Source organism: Ixodes scapularis, unplaced genomic scaffold (genome assembly GCF_016920785.2).
Source record: "Ixodes scapularis isolate PalLabHiFi unplaced genomic scaffold, ASM1692078v2 PGA_scaffold2__306_contigs__length_199485367, whole genome shotgun sequence".
NCBI classification, from domain to species: Eukaryota; Metazoa; Arthropoda; class Arachnida; order Ixodida; family Ixodidae; genus Ixodes; species Ixodes scapularis.
This window is the reverse complement of record NW_024609857.1, coordinates 40,576,941-40,597,336: the sequence shown is the minus strand read 5'-3', so window position 1 is coordinate 40,597,336 and position 20,396 is coordinate 40,576,941. Positions and strand designations below refer to the sequence as shown.

The window sequence follows — 20,396 nt, the reverse complement described above, 5'->3', positions numbered from 1 at the left end:
TAATTAAATACATTTTGACAAAGTATTTTGTATTTGTATTTCGATACATATTTGCATGTGTTTTTCCCATCCCTGGATCCTCGCAAATTGGATTTGAAAGGGAGCAGCCTGCCGTACCTGTTGCAGTGTATCCAGATAATAGGGACTTTTAGCAAACCGTTACCGTGTTCCGCGTACCGCACTAACGGAGCCTTGGATGCATGCTTTTAAAGGGGCACTGAAGTCGATTCTGAGATCGTCCTTTTGTGGTGACAACTCAATCTAGACCCTCTAAACATCCCGACAAACCCGAAATCACAATCGTGTGTAGCCTATTTCCTCATTAAAAGCGCGTTCAAAGATCGCGACACGCCCTTTTTGGGAAAAAGTTTTGTTCCAAGTGAAGTGCTTGACGAAGGGCGCTTGTCGGCCAGTTGCAAGCGATGGCTTCGCCCGAGGTAAAAAAAAAAAAAAAAAAAGTAAAAGGAGTTTTGTTCGAATGTCTACCTATCAGCATATTTTCGAAGCAAGTTGTAATAAAAAAAGTCGTAATCTGCGCGTATTGTATAGGGCTTTGATGGGTCCACGCAATTTAGTCCGCGAGAAAAGATTCCACATGTTTTTTGTTTTTTTTCTATTTCCCTGAGATGAATATATGAGAACTAACACCTCTTAAACAATATAAGATTAAACAATATAAGCCCGATCTACAAAAAGGTTTTCCCAAAAGTAGGAGATTCCTCCTCGTCCTCTTCCCATTTCCCCCTCTCTCACTACTAACATGACGGAGGGGGCCTCCTTTTGTTGCTGCATCTTGGGTCTGGATAAGCCGGGAGATCATCCCCGTTTATTCAACTTCAATAGGGAGTTGTAGTAGATCTTTTTTCTCCTCCACTACGGTATCCATAAAGAAAACGCCACAGCTGCGCATGCGCGTCGCCAGCCTTGTCTGCATAGTTCAAGGTCTTGAGGCGCATTACGGAGCGCTATCAGGGTGCTTAGTGGACTCCGGAAACGCCGTACTAAAACTCCCTAATAGCAGCAACAAAAAGAGTCCCCCCCCCCCCCCCCCCCCCCCCTCCGCTATCAAGTTAGCTGTGGGAGAGGGGAAAATGAATGGGGGCGAAAAAAACTTTTCTACCTTTCGGAAAAAAAAATTGATGATATCACCCGGGCGCGCGCTTAAAAGCATGCTTTCAAAGCTTCGGTAGTGCGGTACGTACGCGGAGCACGTACCATAGTATGGTTTGCTAAAAGTCCTCCCCAATCTCGTCGAATATTCCGTTACCGCAATAAATCTCAAATCTGACATTAAATGGGGTGTAACAAAAAAAAGAAAAGCAAGTTTTCTAAAACTGTAAGGAAGTAGTTCCGTGTTACCGTCAATCTTAACCGGTTTTCTAACCTATTTTATAAACGGTGTGCTCTGTGTACGAATGCCGTATGAAGGCTTTGTAGACGGAAGTACGAGTGGATTTACAAGCCTTTGTGTACTAGCTGAAGGATGTGCTGTACGTGCCAGGGTCAGCTTGACCTAACCTTCGCTTCTTTTTTTTAAATTGCGTTTTGTGCTACAACACCGCTAATAAACTAGACAAAGGCTGTAGTATTTCAAAATGACAATAGAAACACCGAGTACAACAAGATAACTGGTGACTATAATAGGAAACGAACGCACACAGGGGCAGCTGAAGGTATATTGATCCGACCCACGGTGATCCGACCACAAGTTAAATAGTGGAAGCGGCCTCTGTTACCGAAAGGTGCACAAACACTTCCACGTAGAAAAACGAGTGCAAGCAAACATCCGCCGCCGCTCAGTCCTTGACGAGTCCACACCGATGACTCACCCGCCCTCCCCCTCTCTCCTTGTCACGTCAACAAGCCCAAACTTCTACTGTCCCTGAGACAGCCTCCAGGTTACTGTGTTTCCCCGCACAAACCCTTCCGTGCACAAGCGCTCGCTGCTCTTTTATGCTCCAAGATAGTCAATTCTGTACCTTCTTGTCTGGCCGGGAAATGTGAATCAGTTGTTCTCGTTGTTAATTCCGAACTTTGTTTCTGTGTGCGTGTTTTTAGAAATGCCCCAAATTGGGCAAAAATCTGAATGGTTCGATCATACGTCTTCACTTACAATCACTTGGTCGCGGGTTTGATTCCCGTCGAGGTGTCCTTATGTTCGTTTCGAATGGGCCCTATGGTCTCATTTTGCCGCGTGCGCAGCCGAGTTGGCATCACGCGCGGCTCTCACACGAAGACACGGGGTTGGAACCCCACTAGCCGGTATAGCATCTTGTAACGTATCGCGTGTTCCCGTTCAGAATGCGCTAGGCTACGTAGTATGTATAAAGCCGGGGTTCACACTGCTGATGCAGCATACAAAAGACAGTCTGCACACAGATTCGAACGCGAGTCACTGCGAGATCCGTGCTTCGAATCCCTCATGGTAATGAGTTGAAACTTGGCACGCGGCATTTGAACCACGGATATGGTGGTTACTCCTGTTTGCAGGCTGTCTTTTGTATGATCTGTGAGCATTGTGACTTCGGCTCAAAGAACCGACTCGGGTCAGTCGGTGTTTCGACGCTGTCACGCAGTGTACGGTTGTAGCACAACTCCCGTAGCTCTCAAGTTTTGAGCAGCGCTCCAGGCGAGTAAGATAGAATATTTGGCTCGGTTGTCGAACATGCGTCAATACGCTTCCCCACTAGAGTTTTTTTTGACTCCGTTCCATTCTAAGTGCCAGCGTAGCAAAGGCTACAAGAGCGAGCTGCGAGCTTTCAGCGTCCCTGTCAAGGACGCGCGCTCGTGCAGTGCGAGCATCTTTCAGGAGGACGTGCTTTTGCGAGTAGCTTCGGCTTCGCTATCACGTAAGGTGAAACATACGTGCTCGCGGAAGCTATGAAAGAAGGAAAAGATGAAAGGAATGTTTAATGAAACGCTGCGGCCGCGAGCTGCATAATTATTTCTTTTTTTTTAGAGGGTTTGTTATCGCGCATCTTCAGATGCTTGCATTCGAACGTGGCACGTGCAAAATCGAACGTTACAGAGCCACCTGGATGGTTCGGCCACCATAACATGGTCGCGTCTTGCGGATGCGCTCGCGCCCCCTGCCCCAGAGCAACGGGTCTATTAGATTTAACTGATATTTTCTTCGTGACATTATAGTTTATAGGCCTTTAAACTTTGTGTACCGCTGGAACACAACGGATGAACATGGTCCTTTTCTTTTTTTTTGTATGAACGTCGGGGGAGAAATTACATTTTGTGCTAAAATCGAAGGCCTTGCATGCTAATAACATGCTAACGTGAAAGGCTTTTACTGCGCGTCAACCAAGCTGTCCTTGAAAAGGACGCTTCTAGGAAACCTGTCGATGTCAACCTACGTTTCGTTCGTACTTAATAGCAAAACAACTCACTGCGAAAAAAAAAAAAAAAGTTTAGCAAGGTTGCGCTTTTCAGCAGGTTTCTTCCTCGGGTGATGTCATCGACGAAAATGTACAAAGTCGCGCTCAAAAGAGTTGTTTGAGTCGCATACGACCTGCGCTCTCTCGTCGCTTCCATCGCGCTGCAGAGCTTGCGATACTCGCTTGGCGAGCAACATCTTCGCGGCGCCCCGCGGACAGCGACCGATAAGTCAGCCTTTCTGATAAACCATAATACAAACGCTGGACAACCAAACTGCACACCTCCCGAATAGCGATACGAAACCGTTGGGGCCGCAGACTTTCTGTGTCGGGTCAGGTGAACCCTGTCTACACTTCGTTCACGCCCAAAGTCGTCCAGTCGTACTGCTCACACACCGTACAAGGGACTCGGTGTTTGCTGCAGATATTATGACAAAAAAGAGTTTTAGGGAACCGTCTTTGGCACATCCGATACGGTATACGATTTGCCCTCCGGAATGAACTGCGCATGCGCTGCCGCGTAAGGCTGGCACATGCGCAGTTCGTACCGGAGGGCCCATCGTAGAGCTTTTCCGTGTGCTCTCGTACCCAGGTACCTAATAGGCGTATCCGGTATGGGCGAGGAAACAATAATAAAACGTTTCAAACTGTAAATAGTGAAAAAATAGAGGGGAGTCAAAACGAGAATGTGTGACGGTTAAGCTTATATCCTAAATGCCTTCTATTGGCGTGGCGACGGCAAAACAATGTTTTCGCCCATACTGGAAGTGACGACAATTCAAGATGGCGGCGCCCTTGCGGAAAAGGCCTATACCGTATCGGACTGCATCCGATCCGCTTCCGTAGACCTTGCATCCGCATCCGAACCGCACCCCCGAAATTCGGAACCGTACATCTGACCCGCAATTCGCGTATTCACGTTACGTCACGAAACCGAGGGTAAATTAATAAAACAAAAAGCGTCTCGATGATACCTTATAGATTTCTAGCCGTTTGATTATATTTGTGGAAACAACTCTTTAAGTCAGCAGAATACGGCGAAAGCCATTTCATCGTATTTTGTCTTATTGTATTCGTATTATAAGAGATCATCCTTTCCAGAGGCACTTCGAGTCGTTAGAAAACATTATCGAAGTTCCTTAGATCGTCATGGAAATCCGCTGGGACATTCTGCCCAAAAGAAGCGCTCGAAAGAAGGACGTTTTAATTTATATATTTTCTTTTTGCTTCGTAACATTCATTTCGAGCAGACGAGTATTTCCTGAACGTAAAAAAAAATAATAAACGACAGACTAATAACACTGTGCCATTTTATTTAGGTCATACAATTAAAAAGTGGAAGAGGAAAGGCGGTATATACTCGTGTATACGTGGTAAGACGCGAGTACACCACTGGGAAAATATCACGATGGGCAATAATGGCAGCACTTTCTATCGGTTTCAATTTTAAATAAAAACCCGCAACTGCGTGCTTTGAACCCCATACTTCGCCAACTGTCGAAAAAAAACAAAAAAAAAAAACGACCCCACACGCCATGTTTCACTTGACGAGGAGGCTTGTACTTTCTTGCGGTTCGAAGAACGTGTTCCGTTCTTTTCCTGCCAAACAAGAACACGCTTTGCAGGGAAGGTTGAATCCCCTGCGTTCTTTACTCTTTTTAGGGAGAGCATTGTTTTGGTGAGATAGAACGTTCTAAAGCGATATGTAATAAAAGTCTGGAGTCTTTTTTTTTTTTTTTTGGCGGCGTAAAGAACAATTTTTTTTTCAGTGTGGCAGCTTTTTCTCTAAGAGTGTCATTTTCTCCCGCAAAACATTCAATTATGCACTTCATTACTTAACTAATGCACTTAATTACTTAATGCACTCCATTAATTATGCACTCTATTACTTAATTAAGTACTTAATTACGCACTCCATTACTCACTTATTCACTTGCGGTCGCACACGTTTAAAAACCGCCACGGTACAAAAAAAAAAAAAAATGTAGATCCGGACCTGAGGATATTCACACCCAATTCGGATCCGGAGCCCCTGGTACCCGGATCCGTTCAGCACTCCACAAAATATTATTTATTCTTATCCGCATCCGCCGGTTGACTGCGGATGTACGCGGATGATCCGCGGGTAATCCGCGGATGTGCAGGGCTCGACATATTTGCTTCATACGTATACGCATGCTTCGAACGAGTCTGCAGACTGCCTTTTGTTGGATGCATTTGCAGCGTGACGGCGGCGTTAAAAAACATCGGTCAAGGCATGCCCGCAGCATGCGCTCGACCGCGACGCCCACTACGGCGGCTGCCTACGTGCGCCTTTCACACAAAGCTCAGTGTTTCGAATGATTCCACACATAGAGAGAATCCTGCAGCTCTTGAAAGCCCTTTCGCGAAAGTAGTCAGACTATTTTTTTTTTTCCTTTCCTCAATCCGTGCCCAGTGCGCAAAGGGTTCTTACGGGCACGTCAGCGGCCAGCGTAACGAACAGGAAAGACGAGGACTGGACATCGATGATGGGAAGCCACATCGGAGCGTTCCGGTCGCTGTAGCTTCAGATCCGCGCCGCACTCCGTCAACGACAACAGGAAAAAAATGGCTGCCGAGGGAAATTTATGCCGTTCTTGCGTGTATTCATCGCGCCTTCTGCGCGCGGCACCGTGCGGTCCAACCTTTCTGCTTCTTGTCTAGCCAAGGACGTCGCCTTTGACTGCACTGGGCACGGGTTCTCAGAGTTGCAACAAAGATGATGTTCACTCGTTCATATAGCTCGGTGTTTGGGCCTGTATGCGGTTAAAACAATTTAAAATTATTATTAGCCTGAACCTGATTTCGAATAGAATTACGAAGATCGCGTTTTTGCTCAGCCCGTATTAGTATGTGTTAGTCAGTTTTGTTTCAGGTCGTTGTCAAATTCACAGACACAAATATTCGGCAGCAGCGGTACTTCAAGGGAGTCTTTCTCTTTACGTATAGCTAGCAAGGTTTCCTGTTCTAGTAGTAACATGTCTGTGCTCTTGAACGAACCTGTTAAAACATTTCTAATAGTTTTTGTGTGTGCGTGCCTGTGTGTGTGGAAAGGGGGGGAGAGGGGTGTTGATTTAAGTTTCCTGAAAACGTGACGTCAGATGTCTCAATATGGGGGCAGTACAGCTCAGCTCTCGACGGCCTACAAGAAGTTGGGTGGTGTGAAATGAATGCTGGAAATGCTGACGCCAGCAAAACAAAACTATAAACTCAAAATACGGTGTTCTTTTTTTCTTTTTAGACTGCTTGTTTATGTTGCAATGTATACATCATGTGACGTCACCCCACCGGAGAGCGCGGGAAACTTTGAATGTCAGTTTTGGCATAACCTTCCTTTGTAGGTTCCTCAATACCTCTCTTGTATTTAGAGTTAATAAAAAGCACGCCGACCAAGAGTGAAGCCTGAATATTCCGAAAATTTATTTATTTTGGGTAGCTCAAAAACATGTTTGCTCCTAGTTCAAGCACAACAAAGCTTTTTGTCAGGTGGGTGAGCAGAGTAAATTGAATGCATCGATTTGGGCTCTTGGGCGCAAGGTCACGTACACGCAGCTAAGATAAATACGTAGCATTACCTCGACCTTGTGGGAGAAACAAAACAGAAGCACGGCCTGCCCGCCATCCCCTCGCGACGGTCCTGTTTTCCTCGTCTTTGACGTCTGCATAAATCGTGTCCCGGCATTGTTCTTTTGCTGGTCCGTAAGAGCGTCGCGTGACGCCTTTAATATCAGTCGCCGCCGTCATCAGAGTTTCCCAGCATCCGTCTGAAACGACAAGCGAGCGCCTCCGGTTTCCCTATAGCACGATTTCAGGTGGCATAATCTCTTGTCACTGACTAGTCAAGTATCTTGACGGATCATAGACCGATGAAAGAAGAAGTTGCGCAGTATCCCTATACCTGTAATGCTCTAAGAGTGCTGCACCAGACACTGACAGGAGATCTGAGTCAATTTGGTGAATCCATGCTCTGAGTCAGTTTAGTGACTCTATGTTGCGATGTCAGCCTATGCGGACCGCAAGTTCGTCCGCTTCTTGCGCAGGAGTTGCGCTGGCGCCAGAACTCCGAGTTCTGATTGGCTCTGATTGGAAGGATAGTGGGTATACCTACGTAACCACAACCCCTGTTCAAGAAGCCGACGATCTTGCGCTGCGCATACTCCGTTCGTCGTTAAGACGATAGAGTAGTCAAAGCTACGTGATCGTTGACTTATAGACTCTTTTCAAATGTTCCTCGAGCAACATTGGCGTTCGCCATTTTTTGGGCACGAGTGTGAGATTGGACCCGAGTCTACGCCGAACACCGGCACGACCCTCGTGCCGAACACATGCTCAGGGTACGTGCCCAAACAACGGTGGACTAGGATAATTCGCGCAGCAGCTACTAGCTGGTGCATACTAATGAAAAGGGTGAATTAACCTTCGGTCATGCACCTCGTGACTGCACCCTTTGCGCATATTCACGCGCAGAAAGCGGGCGATTGATTGGTCCGAAATGCAAGTAGCTTGCACCGCCCTGCTTGCTTAGCGGCGAACGGAGCAGATGCATTCGCTTCTTACGTCATGTCGTGTTGTATCGCGGATTTTCGAAGTACACTGCGGCTTTTCTACACTGCGGAACGTGCAAAGTAATCTTGACGACTGTTAAGATTTATAAAATTTCTATAAGTAATTCTAGTGAAATCTAGTTCTATTTACTTACACGACAAGAGAGGTCTTAGCGTACGATGTGATGAAAAAAAAAAAACTTTAACGAATCTTTTTTTTTTTTCAATTTTCAGCCAGTTTTAAACTAAGTTAGCCTCCCATTAAGTCCTAGGAATGCTTTTGTTCGGTATCTAATTTCAAGGTTTTGCTTCAGGTTCTTACCACGAAATCAAAAGTGCTGTCTCGAAAGGACGCCAACACTGGTACTTGGCGATTATGTGCCACCACGTTCGTACCGCGGAACATTCGGTGTGCTCACTTACAGAAGTGTACTTAAGAACGAGGGCAAGTTGCTCCTAATTCACTGCTTTGCTTTATAGCCATGCAGTACCTGTAATAAACGTTAATGCACATTCATAAAGTGGACAACCGAAAAGCGAGTTCCACCACGCTAAATTAGAAATCAAAGCCTTGTTGGCGCAGTGCGGACAGCCTGGCTTCAACGCTCTACTCATTACTTTGCCCCTGGACTGTGAAATTGAAACAATATGCTATCTAAAAGCAAATTAAGAATTTAAAAGTGTTACGTCCCACGATGGTGCGACAGCGCGGCAAAACAAAACGTCCTCCAATTTCTCGTTTTTTGCAGAGCAACCACCACCAGCTGCCAGTAACCGTAAATCGCCTTGGTAGCTAGCCGGCCTAAAGCTATAAAAACAGCTCTTCGGTTTGGCGCCTGGAGTCCATTGGATTCTGAAGAATATCCAGCAAACAGCATCGTAAAAGAATGCAAAAAATAGCGCCGTTTTTTACCGTTTTAATACATTTTTGCTTCTTTTTTAGGTGCGTCATTTCATCTTCCGTCCTTCTCCCACAGTACAAAGTAGTCAACCGATAGTTAACGGAGCAGTTAACCTTAGGTTAACTGCTCTGTCTTTCTGTTCTGAGTTTCCTTCCCATTTTTCCCATCAATACGTATAGTAACATGCCTTGTTGTTTGCCTGCGCAGGTGGCCTCCCTGTCGGTGCCTCTGAAGTCGATGAAGAATCTGTCATGTCCCGACCTGACGAAGATCGGCCAGAGCAGTCCCAAATGCCTGAGCCGCGCTCCCAGCTTCGGAGACTCCCTGGGGAACTGCAGTGACACCATGTCTGTCTCGGACATGGTAAGCGATGACCGCGAAATTGGTGCCAAAATGCCGTCAGCAGTAATTAGCTATATCCCTCCTGTTAGGTTGCACATCCAGCAGCCGATAGCTGTGCATTGGAAATCTGGCTGGTTCCTTTTAAACACCTTATATCTAGTTAGAAGTTACGTGAGACGAGCTACGAATGAGTACATCAACAAACTAGTCACCGACAAAATGAGAACGACAGTGCGCCTTCTTCTGGGAGCCTATTGCCTTCCGCCGTGCTTTGGCTGCGCGCGCACGCTCGAAGCTCACGAGACGCCGACGTGTTATCGAAAGTAGGAAGCTCGCGCATGGGGGCGGGACAACTGGAAGTAACTCTGCCGCTCTCATCTTGCCAGCGAGTATGGTACTTCGAGGTTGACGGGACGTACGAGTCCATGAACCAGCGTCTGCAGGACAGTGTCGGGGTGTCCCTTTTTACACCAAGCTTTCTTGGTTGTCTCCGCTTACGACATGTCTCACCGTGTGTGACATAACATAATATATCCTATTTTGCTTTGACGTGACTAGCGGCTTTGGGAAGGCTGCAAGCATAAAGACATAATCAAATGTAAACGCTTCTTGTTGTTGTTTTTTACAATTTAATAATTTGACTAACATTTGGCTATTATTATAAGATGTGTATTTGCTCACACCATTTGCTTGCTGTATATTTAGTCAGACAGTATTGCAAAGAGTACGCAGTCATTCCCCCTCCCCTTTCTCTCTTTATGTTTCCCTCAGTCTCATGTGGTTTTTTGTTAATAAATATGAATAGTTACAAGGAAGCAGGTTATTTCCAGTATCCTCATTAGTCATCTCACATACACGATACGGGATCCTCCTGTGTCCCAATTTTTATTTAAGAAACTAAAAAACCGCGCAAATACGGACAAAGGACGAAAAGTACACAAACACAGCCAGCCTTCCGTGCATATTTGCTGGCTCTGAACGTACCTTCGAAGGAGGCGTGCTCTGTTTGAGAGGTTTCTTGCCCAAGCCATCTGTTTACAAAACGTAGCGTTTACACTCTTCAAGACTAGGCCCTTGACGTTGTGCAAACAAAACAAAAAAAGAAAGAAAAAGAGAGCAACGCGGGACTAGTGACACGTGTCAGCTGGTTTATTTACCCGGATAAGACACACAGCCTTATCTCGCTTTTGTTTGGTCAGGGCACGGATGATCTCGAAGAAACGCAGTACTCGAGTTTCTTGAAGAACCGGGACCTCCTGAAGACAAACAGATACCTGGAAGACAGCGACTCCTCCGACTGCAGCCACATTGAGATGAGGATTCCAGGTGCGTTTGGTAGTCTCCGTTGCACGTCTTGCATCGCGCACCTGTGAATGCATGCTCTTACATGTGGCCACCGCGGAAGAACATAGACGTTGCGGAACAAGACCAGAAAGAGGGTTCCAATTACACTCGGGCTTCGCGTATCTCCCGGAAGGGCACCTTCGGGTAGGGGCTCGGCGCGCAGGCGCCTAGCAACCTTGAAAACGCGTGGGCGAATAAGGACGGTTTCTCGGGCTCCCACCGTGCTGCGCCATCTCACGGCGTTCGTCAGAAATGGGAGTGAACCTTCGAAACACTTGCTCCGTGTCCCCGAGGCAGTGCCCGTTCAGACACCTCTCTCTTCTTCCACCGTGCACGTGACGTTCGTCCCATCGATTTGAGCCATGTGCTCAGAATCTATTGGCATAGAGCTGTTCCTCTGGAGTCAATGAATAAAGCTGCAATCTGCGAGTAACTCAAAAGTTCTTTAAAACGTTCTTTTTTTTTTCTTTTTAGGGAATATTTTTAGAGGAGAAGTGCCGCTTGAACAGGTTTTTGGGTGCGCTAAATATTCGTTTAAAAAAAAAAAAATGTTTTTGTTAATTTTTTTTTGTTAATTTTGCTGCACAGCAGACAACCCATTCCGGCCCGCCGTCAGTGTTTCCTGGAAAAAAAAATGTATTGAAATGCATGAGGTAAATCAATGAATTCACAGCGAAAACAATGACGAAAACAGACGGTCTACAGTAGTCGTGGGTTCCAACTCCTCACCGCCCACAGTTTAATTAGAATCCAGATCTTGAGATATGTGGGAAATGAAAGGGACCACGAAATAAATGTTCGGTCGGAATAAATTGGGATTTTACTTATCGCATATCGTTTAGTGCGCCAAAATAAAACTAGTGCACGAGCGTAGTTTCCGGTACCACGAAACGAATTTTCGGCTGGAATAAATTGGGATTTTACTAATCGCATATCGTCTAGTGCGCCAAAATAAAACTAGTGCACGAGACTGGTTTTCGGTACAAAAATGAGAGAATATAGCGGACTATTTGGTACCTTCTTTCTTTCGAAAGCTCTCCGCCTTTTCACCGTTAAGGCTCGTTCACACTCTTGCAACCGAGTACGACCGAGAGAGACCAGACCGGTTTTTAAGCCTCTTGCGACTTCTTAGGACCGGGCGCGCTGCTGCGGAACTGGTCCTAAGAAGTCGCAAGAGGATTAAAAACCGGTCTTGTCTCTCTCGGTCGTACTCGGTCGCAAGAGTGTGAACGAGCCTTTATGCATCCGCGGTACCCAAGCACGTTAGCCGAACCCAGCTCACGCACTGGACACGAGCACTGCGTCACTCGGAAGTATGCGCTCGTCATCAATCAATCCGTTGACGAATATTTGGATTCGCGTTCGTGGCCAATCAGTGCCGTGACGGCACTTATCATCACTTGAGAATGGCAAGTTCCACGGTGCGTTTAAAAAGAATGCTGGAAATTTGTAGTCATCACCTCCGGTGCCAAAGCACGTCACGACCCCGTGATTTCTCATTTCGCTTTTAAGTTGAGCATTAAAACTAAGGAGGAAGAAGTTGAAAAATCCTTTCATGATATCTTTAAATAATGTACACGAGGGAACTGGTTTTAATATAAACATCTTAACCCAGGAGCATGGGGAGGAAGGAACTTGACAAAGAACGCGAAACTCAATATTGGAGTTTCCTGTTTGTGTGTATGCCGTTCCTCCCGACACTTCAGTTACTATAGTAGTTTGATTTGTTAGTTTTTCATTTATTCTTCAGATATATCCAGGCAGCGACGAGGAAAGCGTTCCAGAACAGTTCAGAGAAAGGAAACAAAAGTACCCAAGTTGCACCGATTAAAAATTTTAACCGACTATATTTTGACCTTGAATCGATTAATTCTTCGATGAAGACGTCGCAGCAACGGAAGGCGTCTAGAAGACTCTCCGAGTCGTGACTTTGCGATATATGTGCAAAGGAGGTCCTGTAGACATCGTGTAACAACTTCTAGCCATCTTAGTTGAGCTAACATATATATATATATATATATATATATATATATATATATATATATATATATATATATATTGTTACGATGAAGACGACGACGACCGCCTTTATGGACGGTCGTCTTCTTCGCAACAATATATACATTCGAATGCCATGTGCTGATGGCAGAACGAGAAGAGGCAACAGAAAAGATCGTAAACACCTTTTTACTGCTGTCAACCTGAGGTATGCGCTGTTGACCAGAAATATTTGATTAAAATATAAAACGGTAGACTGTAAAAAAAGAAAAAAAAGAAAACAGCGCCGTGTTATTGTTGATTTATGATCGCCCTTACTGTAGGCAGTAGCATCAGAGACAACAGAACATAAGGCCAATAAGAAAGAACGTTTTCCAGCAGAAAGTTAAGCAACAAACATAGTGTAACCTTGAGACAAATTTCATCTAAATTGTTCTAGTACGGGATTACAAGACGTTGGCGGTTGTGTACGCTCAAGTAACGGAATCATGGAGACGAAATCTCGTCCGTGGGTAAATTACCGATATATTGTATTTAGCAGCGGCGTAAATACTGCCCGTGACAACATACCCTGTATTTTTGCTTTTGACCCGTCAATCGGTTATAAGATGAATCAGCGATGAATGCATTAATCGATCAGCTGTAGGTTAATAGGTCAATTTCACTGCCCGAGAACGAATGCGTTCAGCAACGCGTGGTTCCACATGCGGGAACCGAAGAGCCTCTTTAGAACCGAACAATGCATTCTGCTAAGAACGTATAGTACCAGCTGAGATTCCGACGATACAAGTCCTGCAGGCAGAAGTATTCCAAAGCGCACCCGTACGTTGAAACACCGCCCGGACGGGACAAATTGCGCTGCTTGTGTCCGTTCGATGCATACGCAATTACACTTCCTCTTCTGTAACCACCCAGACGACGTCGTGATTCTTTGGCGGGACCATTCCAAGTCAATTGTCAATTGTAGGCAAGAAGCACGTAGAACAGAATCCAAGGGTCCGAGCTTTCTGACGAGGAAAGAGGACTAGTGTTCACGCAATCAGCTGGGAGACGTACCTGTCATTGGAGATCAAGGAAGCTTAGGCAAACCTGGCGCATTCACATAATACAAAGGGCTCACGGAAAAACAAATATAGACTAGCTTGTTCATGGTGAGAAAGACCGAGGGTCCGTAATTTTTTTAGCTATCATACACATGAAGTGTTTGGGTTGCGTATATCGCATGCTGAACGTTTTAACGGGGGGGGGGGGGGGGGGTGCGGGATTAGCGCAACCACGCACTTCATGTCTATGATATCTCAACGTAGTCAATGTCCCCCATGATCAAGCTGGTGTTCATTATTTTTTTATGGAGCAGCATTCAAAGTCCCCCGGTTTTCGACAGCATGATCAAACTGGTGTACATAAATTTTCTTTGTATTTTATAGACCAACATATAGTGCCCGGCCTTTGTCAGCAGGATCAAGCTGGTGTGATATGTTTTTTTTTTTTTATATAGCACCTGCTCTGTTTAGCTCAACATCAGGGATTTTTAGCAAGCCGTTACCGCGTTTCGCTACCCGTTTTACTGGAGCCTTCGAAGCGTGCTTTTAAGCGCACGCCTGACGGTCACGGTATCACACGGGCGTTCGCTTAAAAGCGCGTTTCAAAGGCTCCAGTAGTGCGGTACGCGGAACATGGTAACAGTTTCCCAAAAGTCCCCAATAAAAAGGGGAAAAAAAAAAAAGCCGCTCAGTTTAGCTTAGTTGGTGTGGTATCTGGCTGATAATCACATGGTAGCAGGTTCGATCCCTGTCGAGTGTATATTCTTGTAACAATGTTTTAATACGTGTTGTTTCGTGCGCTTGATAGACCAACGCGCTGTTTCCAAACAAGCCCCCAAGCGGTGTGTGCAAACGCGAAGTTTTCGCACGAGGTATGGGCACTGCGCATGCGCAGGAACCAGATTCGCGTGAACTGTAGCTTCTGCGCATGCGCCCTGTCAATAGCAACGCCACCGCAGGTGCGTGACGTCAGGGCCGCTTGTTGGCGTTTAACCTACGTGTAACGGTCCAGAGTTACAGCCGAACATTACGATTTTTCTTATAAATACGGCCGTATAAACACACTCCGTGTTAAAAAAATGTAATCAAAATTGGCCTCACATATTATGGAGTGCTAAAAAAAAAAAAATAATAAACTTTCTGTCGGGGTCACTGTGGTCTAGCACAGAAAATAACATACAAACCCTGGGTTAGCCTAAACATAGCAATCTCTGGCATTAGTCTCTAGTGCGTACACAGGGAATACGGCAATTGACGGGATATACACGGTGCAACGAATGCTTGTTCTATGGGTTCTTCTCGAAGAAATAATTCCGTCTGAAAACGGCGCCGAGACTCCAAAAGAGTCTTTAGACAAGTATCTTCTTTGGAACCTCTAGCTAAGATACCTTTATTAAGATCTCGACGGCATCTTACCTTTTTGAGTACCTCGGTCCCCGCCCTACTTAATGTCTGTACTTCTCACTTCCTTAATCCCAATTGCTCACAAACAGCTATTTCAGATGATGACGCAGCCCAAACGCTAAGCGACAAGTCTTCTCAAAACGACTCTGGTTCGCCGAAACTCAAGCCTAAGACCTCCTATCAACTTAAACACAGGTGAGACAAACAATGTGGCTTTAAGATAAGTGCTCGCGAGTCATCAGGTAGTTTTTCGTTTTGTTTTATTAATAGGGTTTTTGCTTTTGCGCCTTAATTGTTACGTCAAAGCCTTTCCCTTATTATTATTTTTAACGACTATTTCCTCAAACAAATGTCGCGACAGCGTCTCCCTCGTCGCCCGCTGTCGCAAGTGCGGCGCCACCGGTGACATTGGTGCAATAAAAGGAAACAGATTTAAGAGAGAGAGAGAGAGAGAGCAACTCGAGCCATGGAGAGCGTTTGCAATTTAATGGCTTACGACCCCCTCGCAGGTTGGTCGCCAGTGCTCATACGTTGCGTTGTCACGAGGCGAGGAGAAAAGCGGGCGGAGAGGCAGAGCCGCTAGCAGGCAATCGACGCTTTATGGGGAGTACTCACTGACGGCCATAGCTGTGTGCGCGAATGCTGAGTGCATACTGATGTTGAGCTTCCACAGTTCTTTTGCAACGTGTATTCCACACCATCGCGATTGCCGGTCTTGGCAAGTTATTAATGTGAATACGTTCTGAGCATGCGCTCTAAACAGCACCCACAAATATGGCGTCCAGTGAATACCCCTCTATTGTAAATGCGGCCCATAAACCACGTGACCGCGATCGAGGAGCAGTTGGAACCACTCTGAAATCTAGGCACAACATGGCTCATGGTTTCAACCGACTTGCGGAATTGCCTACGTTTCATCGATAAAATTGGACATCGAAATTCGTAGTGGTGTACCCTTAACAATGCCAAAACAAGTTTAGCGCGCTATTAAGAAGAAGAAGAAAAGAAAAAAAAAATGAAAGAGGTTTACAAATTTCTGTAATGCGAAACTAGAGCGCAGCCCTTGAAGAGGAGGAGCGGCGGGTACGGAGGGGAGGAAATGCCCTGCCTCCTCCTCCGTATCCTCCCCTCCTCCTCTTTCCTTAGAGGAAAAATTTCCCCGCTAACTTTAGCGGTGAAACTTCCCATAATGCAACGCGCGAATGTTACACGTAAGGTGCAGTTTATTTATTTGTTTATATATTAGTACCTTGAAGGCCCAGGAACAGGGCATATTATACAAAGGACGGGCAGCTTATATTTGTAGGACAATATAAAAGCATAAACATCCATGAACAAGAAAACAAAAAAGGCATCAACAAAACATGAGAAACAAAAAATACCGAAAAGTTCGAACACACTTACATTAAAATATACTAGCCCTTTGTGGATTCCAAAAATTTGCCTATGATTTTTTTAATGCGCATATATTGTTAGTTGTGACTATACGTTGTCAGGTAAAGCGTTCCATTCAATAACTGTGAAAGGTATGGAAGAGTTAGCGCAAGAAGTGGTGGATGCATATATGGGTTGTATATTACAGCTGTTATCTAATTTCGGAAAAAAAAAAGTGGGAGGAGGAAATAGTTTATTTCTATTTGTTGGGTTATGGTGGTAAATCTTGTAAAACAGTGTCCAACGGAATATTTTTCGCCTTAAAGTGAGCTCAGGTAGGTTCGCTCGTTTACGCAATTCAGACACGCTTGTGTTAAAAGAATAATCGGAATAAATAAGTCGTAACGCTTTTTTTCAACACTTTCGAGGTTATCTTTAAGATAATTTTGCCACGGAGACCAAATGGATGCAAAGTATTCTTGTTTTGGACGTACTTAAAATAGATATGCAATTCGCTTTACATTAGGGGAGTGCAAGTCTTAAAATCCGTCGCAGAAAACCAAGTGTGCGGTTTGCCTTAGCAACAATCTGATTGACGTGGGTGATCCATTTAATCGCTGGTTATATGAAGATTAAAAGATGAGGATGAACCGAGTGTAATATTGTTAATGCTGTAGTTGTAAGAAGACGGTAACGAAAGGCGTGAGAAGGTGAGTACATTGCATTTATCTAGGTTCAGCAACACCTGCCAATTATCATACCAGTCAATGTGCAACGAATGACAAGTCAGTTGGAAGAGATGAGTGCTCGTCGGGGCACGATATAATGCGGTAGATTACGCGGTCATCTGCAAAAAGGCTGACTGTGGAAGAAACACAAAGGAAATTATTAATGCAGATTTAAAAAAAAAAAAGTGATTCGAGCACGCACTTTTGGGGAACGCCGGACGTTACGCTCGACTTAGATGACACTGAATTATTAGCAACCCTAATACTGACACCGATCAGAATGAAATTCAGAGATCCAAGTAAATATAAAGTGGTCAATTTTTAACAGGTGAAGTTTCATTATAAGGCGGTTATGAGGTACTCTGTCGAAAACCCTAAAAAAATCAAGAAAGATTGCGTCGGTTTGTTGTTTATGTCCGAAATTAAAATGAACATTTCGTACGAATTCGAGGAGTTGGGTTTCGCATGAAAATTCTTTCCTGAATCCGTGTTGGTTTTATGGTTAGAAGGTTATTAGATTCGATATATCTAATAGCATTAGAAAATTTGATCTGTTCCAAGATTTTTGAAGCGATGCTGGTCAGTGATATAGGACGGTAATTTAAAGGTGCATTTCGGTTTCCGGATTTCCGTATCGGGATGACACGGCTAATTTTCTAGTCATGAGGGATGTTACCAGAGGAAATGGATTCACGAAAAATATCGGTTAAAAAGAAATATGACGTATGCTTTGTACTTTTTTAATATTTTTGAGTTGATGAGGTCATCGCCAGAACTTGAGGACAGTTTCCGCTTTTCCAAGGCGTTGATAACCCCAGAATAGTCGATGGTAATGGTTTTTATAGACGGATGAGTGAGGGCAGGAATCTTCGGAATGACGTTAAGATTTTCGTTGGTGAAGATGGAACAAAAATAGTTGTTTAGGCAATGAGCCCACTGGTCGTCAGACAGAACTTGACTTTCGTCATCGGTTAGGGCAAGAGGGGTGAACGGTTTAGGATAGATTAGATTCCAGAACTGTTTGGGTTTGTCAGAAAATATTTTTAATGAGGCGATGCCATACAATTTTGATTTGGCGTTTGAAAGTTCGTATTTATAAAAATGTTCGTATTCTTCGTATTTATTTCATGCCTCCTATTTCGAGGGATACTGTATACCACGCTTAAAGGGCCCATGAAACGATTTTTGGGTTGGGATAAATCATTTTAGATTGGGATTTTACTAATAGCACATCGTTCAGTGGACCAACAGAAAAAAGGTAGAAAGTCAAAAGCCTGACTTTCAGAGCGAAAATCTGAAAACAGAGCGGACTATTTCGTACCTCCTCCCCTTCGCAACCTCTCTGCCTTTTCACTGTGATACATCCGCGGTCCCAAAAGCGCGTTATCGGGTCCAAACTGACGTCACACGCAACCGGACCTCACTTATTCCCTTCACCCCTAAGCTGACATTGTGGTGGAAGCTACGCGCTTGCCGGACCAATCAGCCGCCTCCCTTTCATCACCTGACTTCATTCTCTGCAGATACATTTACCACTCTCACGTGGCAAGTGTGGCTGGCCTAACGAGCACGTAGCTTCAACAGCACTGTCAGCTTCGGAATGAACGGGGTGGGGAAAGCAACTTTTGTCTGAATTTTGAGCGACGGGCTAATCTTCTAGGGGGAGAATGGATGTGTCCGGGATTACACAAACGAGGGTGCGAGCAAGAGGGGACTCCCCCTTTTCGTCTTCTGTTTGGTGGAATGCGCGATTTATGAGTTGAGGAGGAAAGCGAAACAGAAAAAAGTTGGAAAAGCGTTTCATGACCCCTTGAAAGGGCCCATGAAACGATTTTTGGGTTGAGATAAATCATTTTAGATTGGGATTTTACTAATAGCACATCGTTCAGTGGACCAACAGAAAAAAGGTAGAAAGTCAAAAGCCTGACTTTCAGAGCGAAAATCTGAAAACAGAGCGGACTATTTCGTACCTCCTCCCCTTCGCAACCTCTCTGCCTTTTCACTGTGATACATCCGCGGTCCCAAAAGCGCGTTATCGGGTCCAAACTGACGTCACACGCAACCGGACCTCACTTATTCCCTTCACCCCTAAGCTGACATTGTGGTGGAAGCTACGCGCTTGCCGGACCAATCAGCCGCCTCCCTTTCATCACCTGACTTCATTCTCTGCAGCCACATTTGCCACTCTCACGTGGCAAGTGTGGCTGGCCTAACGAGCACGTAGCTTCAACAGCACTGTCAGCTTCGGAATGAACGGGGTGGGGAAAGCAACTTTTGTCTGAATTTTGAGCGACGGGCTAATCTTCTAGGGGGAGAATGGATGTGTCCGGGATTACACAAACGAGAGTGCGAGCAAGAGGGGACTCCCCCTTTTCGTCTTCTGTTTGGTGGAATGCGCGATTTATGAGTTGAGGAGGAAAGCGAAACAGAAAAAAGTTGGAAAAGCGTTTCATGACCCCTTGAAAGGGCCCATGAAACGATTTTTGGGTTGAGATAAATCATTTTAGATTGGGATTTTACTAATAGCACATCGTTCAGCGGACCAAAAGAAAAAAAGGTAGAAAGTCAAAAGCCTGACTTTCAGTGCGAAAATTTGAAAACAGAGCGGACTATTTCGTACCTCCTCCCCTTCGCAGCCTCTCTGCCTTTTCACTGTGATACATCCGCGGTCCCAAAAGCGCGTCATCGGGTCCAAACTGACGTCACACGCAACCGGACCTCACTTATTCCCTTCACCCCTAAGCTGACATTGTGGTGGAACCTACGCGCTTGCCGGACCAATCAGCCGCCTCCCTTTCATCACCTGACTTCATTCTCTGCAGCCACATTTGCTACGCTCACGTGACAAGTGTGGCTGGCCTAACGAGCACGTAGCTTCAACAGCACTGTCAGCTTCGGAATGAACGGGGTGGGGAAAGCAACTTGTGTCTGAATTTTGAGCGACGGGCTAATCTTCTAGGGGGAGAATGGATGTGTCCGGATTATACAAACGAGAGTGCGAGCAAGAGGGGACTCCCCCTTTTCGTCTTCTTTAACTGTTTGGTGGAATGCGCGATTTATGAGTTGAGGAGGAAGGCGAAACAGGGAAAAGTTGGAAAAGCGTTTCATGACCCCTTTAAATAATCTTTTTTTTTTCTTGTTGCCGAATCGCTTGATTGCTTTAATATACTGAGGGTTGTGACTATCTGTCTTGATGTTAACCAGAGGCACGTATTTACTTGCGAGAAATGATCATCTATTTTTAAATGTAAGCCAGTTTTCTTTAATCGAGGAATTATGGAGTGCCTCCCTGAAAGACTCATAAAAGGCT

General features: G+C 45.2%; 1 protein-coding gene across 3 annotated transcripts in view; it reads left to right on the top strand.

Moving 5' to 3' along the window:
- LOC8026588 (GRAM domain-containing protein 4) overlaps positions 1 to 20,396 on the top strand; it is an 83,401-nt gene that overhangs the window by 47,740 nt on the left and 15,265 nt on the right. For 2 of the 3 annotated variants that reach the window (XM_040498463.2, XM_029972341.4), the window contains exons 2-4: positions 9,061 to 9,216; positions 10,395 to 10,521; positions 15,074 to 15,179. In XM_040498463.2, the coding sequence (XP_040354397.2) occupies positions 9,061 to 9,216; positions 10,395 to 10,521; positions 15,074 to 15,179 (389 nt within the window). The remainder of the gene's footprint in view (positions 1 to 9,060; positions 9,217 to 10,394; positions 10,522 to 15,073; positions 15,180 to 20,396) is intronic. The other variant, XM_029972342.4, reaches the window with a different exon arrangement.